This window comes from Tribolium madens, unplaced genomic scaffold (genome assembly GCF_015345945.1).
Source record: "Tribolium madens isolate multiple individuals breed KSU strain unplaced genomic scaffold, Tmad_KSU_1.1 Scaffold_19;HRSCAF=116;Tcas5.2_LG9, whole genome shotgun sequence".
NCBI classification, from domain to species: Eukaryota; Metazoa; Arthropoda; class Insecta; order Coleoptera; family Tenebrionidae; genus Tribolium; species Tribolium madens.
In genome coordinates, this window is record NW_025400983.1 from 675,494 (window position 1) to 683,664 (window position 8,171).

General features: G+C 30.9%; 3 protein-coding genes across 5 annotated transcripts in view; 1 reads left to right on the forward strand and 2 right to left on the reverse strand.

The window, feature by feature from the left end:
* LOC123009784 overlaps positions 1-8,171 on the forward strand; it is a 14,559-nt gene that overhangs the window by 2,056 nt on the left and 4,332 nt on the right. Inside the window, exons 5-7 of the mRNA XM_044406306.1 lie at positions 477-629; positions 675-902; positions 949-999. Of these exons, the coding sequence (XP_044262241.1) occupies positions 477-629; positions 675-902; positions 949-999 (432 nt within the window). The remainder of the gene's footprint in view (positions 1-476; positions 630-674; positions 903-948; positions 1,000-8,171) is intronic.
* On the reverse strand, positions 1,098-2,647 carry LOC123013384 (lipase member K-like). The gene is given in 5 exon segments (XM_044411873.1): positions 1,098-1,308; positions 1,356-1,583; positions 1,633-1,785; positions 1,833-2,381; positions 2,428-2,647. Coding segments are annotated over 5 exon segments (1,263 nt in total). The 5' UTR covers positions 2,569-2,647; the 3' UTR covers positions 1,098-1,116.
* On the reverse strand, positions 3,085-6,895 carry LOC123013391 (lipase member K-like). 3 transcript variants are annotated; one of them, XM_044411898.1, is made up of 7 exons: positions 5,761-5,781; positions 5,533-5,704; positions 5,380-5,494; positions 5,084-5,333; positions 4,885-5,040; positions 3,291-3,515; positions 3,085-3,240 (listed from the first exon to the last, which is right to left on the reverse strand). In XM_044411898.1, exons 1-7 carry the CDS (start codon positions 5,764-5,766, stop codon positions 3,085-3,087), a joined length of 1,080 nt encoding a protein of 359 aa, XP_044267833.1. In that variant the 5' UTR covers positions 5,767-5,781. The 3 variants fall into 3 exon arrangements, with proteins under 3 accessions (XP_044267833.1, XP_044267818.1, XP_044267827.1); XM_044411883.1 differs by having other exon boundaries at positions 5,533-6,895; XM_044411892.1 differs by lacking the exon at positions 4,885-5,040 and having other exon boundaries at positions 5,533-6,892.

Here is an 8,171-nt window from a genome sequence, read left to right on the forward strand (position 1 = left end):
ACAAAACAAAATTTTGTTCTTAAAAAATATTTTTTTTATATTACTTTAATTTATATTAATTATTATTTTTTGGAAACAAGTCATTTAAAAAAAAAACACTTGGTTCAATACTTTATATTCACCCAGTATAAAACGAATTTAAAAAGAAAACTCTCAGCAGGGAACTAATTTTTTGAGTTTGGCTTACGAATTACCGGTTGTTTTCTCTTWAAAATATTTTGTAATCGTATTATTTTTCTTAATCTGTCCAATTTTTAACTTGAAGTGAAATCTTTAATCGTAAATTAGTGATTTGAAGAAAATATGCACAAATATGCAATATTTCCTAAAATATGCACCAGTTGCCAAAATATGCATTTTTTTAGCTTATTTTAATCAAAAATCATTAGATATGCATAGAAAACTTACACTTTTGTTGATATACCTCTTAATCCGAGCCTTAGTAATCAGTCTGGAAAAGTAACTTTTTTGCACAGGATTTTTTCGCCTCACTTGGGTTGTACGGTGTGGGTCCCAATGTGCAATTCAAACTGGATTTGGTCCTGAAAATGTGTGCCCGTTATCCGTTTATTTTGATTTGTTCGAATTTTGGTGACATTGCAGGGACGAATCAGGCGGAAAATAGGGCGGTAAGTGTGCATTTCTGCACTTGTGGTTTGTAAGTGTTTTTTTAGAGTACTCTTCCTGTTACTGCGGCGACTCAATTGTCGGGTATTGCGCTGAAAACTGTGCTACATTACGCGCAAATAATAGACACAAGGGGCCGATTTCAATATTTTGATTACGGGCCTTATAATCGTAAAATTTATAACTCGACTGTGCCACCCGAATATCCAATTTATAAAATTAAAATCCCAGTTTATTTATTTTATGGAAGGAGAGATTTACTGGCGACGGAAAAGGTAAAATGAATAAAATTATTTTCAGATTTGGGAGAATTTTTTTCAGGACGTTTATCATTTGTACAAGAAACTGAAAACTGAAAAGAAAATAATGGAGGTGTTTAATTTTGGACACAACAATTTTCTTAATGGTTTACACGCTTTTGATTTGTATCAAATGATACTAAAATATTATCAGTGATAAAAAATCGCACATTATTTATTATTTATTTATTTAATAAACAATTTTACATAAACACTAGTCTCTTAATTTGAACAAAACCTTCATCAGAGGTTTATAAAAATACCTCTCGATGTGTTTCGAGGCCAAAAAATTGATATGATTGTACTTAATCTCGCCATTTTCGGGTATTACATTTATCGACTTTTCTGTCATTTTCAGTTGATTGTAAATTGATTCAACATCCTGAAACAAACTTTTCAGTTACTTAAATGCGTCACGCAAGGGTTTACCTCAAGTCCAGCGAAAGGATCATTTAATCCGTAYAATAAATGAAAGGGGACTGAAATATTTGCAAGWGAGTAAATAGGAGGTGATTGGGATTTATAAACTTGCAAATTTTTTTCAGCCCCGTGGTCGTATTGCTGAAAATTTTGGCTGAAGGTGAATTGGAGATAATGAGCTAAGCATTTTACTGATGTTCGGCCCGGGTGGTGACTTAATCCGACCATTAGATTTTCCTGAAATTGGTAATTTATTGAAAGTTTTGAAAAAAAAAACTGAACCAACAGGAGGTAATTCTCCTTCGTCGGTACCCCCAAACAAGTTAAAGAGTGTCAAACAAACTATTGTGTATTGGAGACAAATTGGAATTGCGTATAATTTGGTGAATTTTTCAGGTGCTGGAAACACTACAGTTATGTTATTTTGGAGCAAATTTTCCTGAAAAAATTACTAAACAATTTGATTTTTCGACTAACTCCACTTACTAATAATTGTTTCAATTGTTGTTTAAACAATTTCAAAATCGCATTTCCGTATTTAAATGTGGTAACCGGCGCTAAGGCCACAACACCTTTCAGGAAATTTTCAGCATGTTGTTGTTTCAGACTAGAGTAAATAAACGCGATTGTTGTTCCCATTGAGTGGCCCACGTAAATAATTTTCGAGAAATTTCCGGTTTTTTCAGCAATAAATTCAAGCACTGCTGGAAGATCGTAAACKGCAATTTCATGAAAACTGAAATCCCAAAATTTGGGATTTGACATTWTCATTCGGGAGTGTCCTTTTGAGAAATTATTGCCTCTATGATTGGCTAGCCACACATCGAAACCATTTCGAGCCAAATAAAAGGCCAATGATTGGTTTCCAAATCCCATAAAACTCATRGCATTACTCCCTAAACCGTGGTGCAACAAAATCGGTGCTTTTTTTCCCCCAAACTTATCCTGGACCCGGAAAATGGTCAAGTAGTAACCATCTTCGGTCTCTAATGTGTGATTTTGAAACTCGAAGCCGTGATTTTGTGCAATTTTATCCTAAATTAGCAAAATTTGTTAAAATATTTCAATTGGAAACACTTACCGGTGTCGCAAAAACATCGGGATTGTGCCAACAATTTTTACTGAATGCAAGATTCGAATAGTCGACGAAATTTTTGCAAACATTATTTTTCGACAAACACAGTTGAATAATACACAAAAACACAAGTGATTTACGATTCATGTTGACTCAAATGTGATTTAGAATCACATTGTCTCAAAACGACCTTAGAATTAACATTTCCTCAGCCGGCTATGTGGATTGAATATTTTGTTAGTTTAAATAAAACACAACTGCTTGGCTAATGATGCAAACAGCCTTTAGACTTTTATTTATTACTAGGTGAAAACCAATTATTTTTATTAATAACTTGTTACACGTGTTTTTGAACACTGTAACTTTGTACGTTGTACTTTAAAGGCCAAGTTTTATTTTGCGAAAGCTTCAGAGATGCTGAAAAATAACTTCTTTTCAGGGATAACCGAAGTAATCTAACTGTGCAAGGAACGCGACAAAGGTACACAAAAATAGAATGAAACAAATTTTTTGTGCCACAATTTTTTATCGAAAATAGAGCCAAATCATAAAACGTATAATTTCCAGGACAAAACACACGATGAGGCTTTTACGAACAGTCGTATCTGCCGATAAGAACCATTGAACATCTGATTATATCCAGTTGAGTAACTCTCGAATTAGTTAAACAGCGTTGATTATTTCAAACAAAGGTTTATACAAGTAGTTTATATCACGACCGTACAAAAAGTCTAAATGTTTGAAATTTGTTTCATCACTTTCGGGGATTTTCTTTATAATTTTTTTCGTCATGAGTCTTCTAAACAATTCGAAAACATCCTGAAAGTTATGATTACATAATGCGGAAAAAATTTTAAACAAACTTGAACCATTTCGTCCCCGATTGCGTCCTTGTTCCCGTACAATAAATAAACGGGAATTTGGACTTGAGCAGGATCTAGAATTGGGGGGTTTTCACTACCATATTTCCCCTGGTTTAGTGTCCCATAATCAAATAATTGGAATTGACCAGTTTTGATTTCCTGGGAGTAGTGTTGAATTGTCTTCATTGAGGTACCAGCCGGTGCTTGGGTCATAAACATCGGGATGGATTCCTGAAAATTGACTTGAAAAAATTATTCGGTGTAAATTCAAGGGCGGATCCAGGGGAGCCCCCCCCAAACTTGCCACCAAAACCTTATGACCTAAAGTTTTTTTAAATAAAATCATTAGAATTCTTTTTAAATAACATTTATTAATACAAATACCGAGAGATCAAAATAATTTGTAATCGAGTCATTTTTGGATCCGAAAACGTACAGTTGCGGAATTAAAATTTCGGGCAGTACTGTCATTTTTATAATGTAAACTCTAAAACAATTTTATATTAATAYCCTCATTTTTTACTCTTGTCATATTTATGTCATTRTGACTTATTTACTTTKAAAAATAGTGACTTGTGGCATAATAACGGGTAGTCAGCAGATCAAAGCGATGATTTAATTACACTTAGTTCAATTAATAACTTTCCTAAGACAGACAAATTGTTTAATTAACAAATTTAACAACAAATAAAAATAAGTTTAATTGTCAAATGTCAGTCATAATGACAGTAAAATGTAGTTTACAGTGAACTTTTTAATAGGTACTGTCCGAATTTTTAATTCCGCAACTGTACGTATGTCTGTTTTTGAACTAACTGCACGTGAAACGTCAAATAAAATGACAAGTCGAAAACGGCAAAATGGGCTGGAATTAGTCACCCACGTATAATAATAACACCGTTCTTTTTTGAAGGTAAATCATAAATTTAGTTATCTTTTTGATCATGGGATTTTACCTTTCCACTTGTCATTTTATTTGACGTTTCACAGACATACGCACAGGACATACGTTTTCGGATATAAGGACAAATTATCTTGATCTCTCGATACTTACTTAGTTTTTACTAATTTAAAAAGAAATCATCAATTGTAATTTTCTTTGGGCCACATCTTAAGTATCTAATTAAATTAAGTTTATATCTGTCTGAATAATGAACTTTACCAACTCGCTAGAACACATTATACAGAATTTTCAACTTGTTTTAAAATTCTACACTTTTTGATTTTTGGGTAATGACGGCAGCGACATTTTTTTTAATAGAAACCCCTAATTTTTTTAGCGAATTCGATAGTTTTTTTAATTATGGAAATGGCAAGACCAAAATTTTGTTACATAAAAATCTCAAAAAAAAATTATCCAAAAAGTGAAATAATATCAATAAAAAACAAAGATAGAATTTTAAATCAAGTTAAAAATTTTGTATTTAAAAAAAAAATGACCTGTTCGAGCATTTTTTCAAAACAAAATATTTTCAGTTTTAATAAAGAAGATTATTCTATAATTTTGCCGCTCTCTGTATACTCTCATCATTCTAAAAAAATTTTAGATAGCCCCCCCCCCAAAATTAATTCCTGGATCCGCCCCTGGGTGTAATACTACCGCAGGGAGTGAATCTAAATTCAAAGCCATCATTATTTCAGTCATTATTTCGCATCTCAATTTCTGGAAAGAGTTCAAACATGTATTGAACCGACTTGTAACTTTTTCAGCATTTGACATTCCGAGATTGTGGATATGAAAAAAACTGGCAATTGCCTGAAATCTCAATTCAGTGCTTATTTTAACACTTAAAAATCACCTGAATTGGTTGGGCCAAAGACACAAAATTGGAGATTGGGAAATAGGCGTGTTTCAGGTACACAACTGGTGCTAGCGAAATCAAAGCGTCTAAATTCCTTTCAGAGTGATTTTTTCGTGTGATTGCATACACGAATGAGGCTGTTGTACCCATCGAGTGTCCAATATAAATAATTTTCTGTTTATTTTCCACTGTTTTAGACACGAATTCGATCATTGCTGTCACGTCGTAAATTCCCATTTCGTAGAAACTAGGATTTGTGTTTAAACACGATTTGAGAAATTATTTGTTTGTACCTAAAGTCCCAATAATTCTCCTCCGATATTTTCGAATTATTGTGTTTATTTGAATAAATAGTCCCACGGAAGTTTCCAAGCCAGACATCATACCCCGCATTGTGGAGTTTGAAAGCTAACAAATAACTTATTTTGATTTTTCAAAATATTTACCAAGTGAATTGTTTCCAATTGACAAAAACGATAAACAAGTACAGGCGATACCGTGTTGGAGAAATACCGGACGTCCGCTATTTTTAATCCGGAAAAGTCCTAATTTGTATCCATCTTCGGTTATTACTTGATGCGATTCGAACGGAAATCCATGTCTTTTTATAATTTCGCTCTGGAAAATGTTATTTTTCACTTGAAACTCTATTAAAACACTCACTGGAGTCGAACCGACATCGGGATTGTGCCAGCAATTAGTACTCAATTGTGAAAACGCATAATCGGCTAAATTTAAACAAACGTTTTTTTGTGAGCTTTGGCCGTAAGTGGAGGAAACAAGGAGGAGTATTTGCAGAAACATTTTGCGGAAAATTAGGCAAAATTATGTTTATATGCTTGCAATTAAGTGATACATAATTTTTAAAACGATATTGCCACCTACTTACATAAAATTTGTGCTAATTCGATTATTTTAGACAAATACAGGGTGATTTAAATCGGACTAAAAGCTCATTGTAGAGGGAGAAGTCTTATTGTTAAAATGCCTTGACATTTTAGATAAACATAGTTTAATTATACAGTATTGTATACAATTTTGTTTAACAGTATTTTAAATTGAAAGAAATAAAAAATAAAACATTTTTATAGACTCACTCTATATATTTTCTTTTATTCAAGGTTTATAAAGTCATTAAAGCATAATTAAAAGAATTCTTATCTTCTTATTTGTCAGTCTTTTTGTGTCTTTTAATCATGCACTACACACTTTTACCTTCTTTTATTTTTCTTTTCTCTGTTTTTTTTTGTTTTTTTTTCTTTAATTTACAAAAGTTAGTGGTATACATTTTGGACAGCTGACGCAATATTTATCTAAAATCTGAAGAAAATCTAATAATTAAAGGAAATTTTCAAGGTAGACATCATACGTCACATTGTGAAGTTTGAAAGCTAACAAATAGGTAATTTATTTTGTTTTTTGAAAACATTTACAAAGTGAATTGTTTCCAATTAAACGATAAACAGTTGGAATCTATTTGGAATCTGGAAAAGTCCTAATTCTATCCCCGATTATTACTTGATTCCATTTGAACGGAAATCTAAGTTTTTTTATAATTTCTTTCTGGAAAACGCTATATTTTTAGTTTTGGCTGTATGAAGAGGAAACAAAAAGAAGTATTTTACGAAAAATTAGCCAAAAAGTTAATTTATTTAACAAACACAGAGTGATTTGGGGAACATGATTCAAATCAAATCAAAATCTCTAAAACTTCAAATGTACAGGGTGTTTCATTTTGGATGTCTAAATAGGGAATCTCGGAAACTAAGAGGTTTAGCCAAAAATGGAGCTCATTTTTTGAGAAAATAATATTGGTTAAAACCGCATCCCGCTTTCGTCTTTTGTTTTCGACTTATAGACAAAAATTGACATTTTAGCGAAATCTAAAAAAATTCATATCTTTGTTATTATAGAAGATACAGATTTGAAACAAAGACATTATACAGCCACTTTTTTACGAGGAATTTAATAATGTAGGTAATAATTTTTTTCAGTTATTTGTTTATCAGTAATATGATAAACTTGTAGTGTTTTAAATAGAACTCATAGATGGCTATGACAATTTTGAAAAGCTCATTTTTTATCTAAAAAATATATATTTGTAACAATACTTTTTATAATTATGAAATACATACTTTGTTTGATAGTAGTTGGCCATGGAAAAACTATTTCACTTAAAATGTGTAGATAAATTATAATAGGTGTTTTTTTTTTAATTTGGTGTCAAAGCTATCCATGAAAGTTCGATTGTGAACGAACCATCCTATGAAAGTTATTAATTTGACATTTGACACTTCGCCGGGTGTATTAAAAATTTTGGTTCGTTCACAACACACTCATATCACCGCCTACTATGACGCCGAATCTAAATAAACACGCGTTAATTAATAAGAGTTTTGTGGACTGTGAAATAAATGAAAAAAAAAAATAGATGAAATTTTATTTTTGTTTTTAATTTTAATTTTATTTTATTGAAGAATTAAAACGTTTTTTACAACACTTTGTGTCACTAGAGGTTACAATGGTAATATGAGCTTGTTTAAAAACAAAAAAAATGTTATTAGTCGACACTAAGTTGATTTACGAATTATTTTGTATTTTTTTTTCTTACTTAGTGCTTAGAAAACTCTTTCATTAGTGATACTTGTTAAATAATATACAGGGTGAATATAAAGTATGGAATCAAGCGGCTTTATTTTTAATCATTTGCTTCCAGAAAATAATAATTAATATACATTAAAGTAATATAAAAAATGTGATCGTAATTTCAGAACGAAATTTTGTTTTATTTTTGAGTTATGCGATTTTTTTTGTCAAAATTGCAATTTATGTGAAAACATTTTTTTTTGAAAAAATTAAATATAAAGCAGATAGTTGTAATCTCTAGAGTACAGCTTTTATGAGAAAAATGATTTTATAGTGGGTTGCCATTGAAAAAAATAATTTTTTTTTGTAGAACTCAAAAACAAAAGGAAATTTCGAAAAATTTTATTCTTGTTGAATCATCACATTTTTATAGTACTTTATCACTCATTAATTAGTTTTTTCAAAAAATAAATAGTTTAAGCAAAAAACGTTTGATTCC

Excerpts from the sequence above, each read along its gene's own strand:
- LOC123013391 (XM_044411883.1), bottom strand. The coding sequence starts at position 5,890 with ATGTTTCTGCAAATACTCCTCCTTGTTTCCTCCACTTACGGCCAAAGC. Across the intron at positions 5,334-5,379 it reads GAGAATTATTGGGACTTTAG|TTTCTACGAAATGGGAATTT; the intron begins GTACAAACAAAT and ends CACAAATCCTAG. Across the intron at positions 3,241-3,290 it reads ACGCAATCGGGGACGAAATG|GATGTTTTCGAATTGTTTAG; the intron begins GTTCAAGTTTGT and ends CATAACTTTCAG.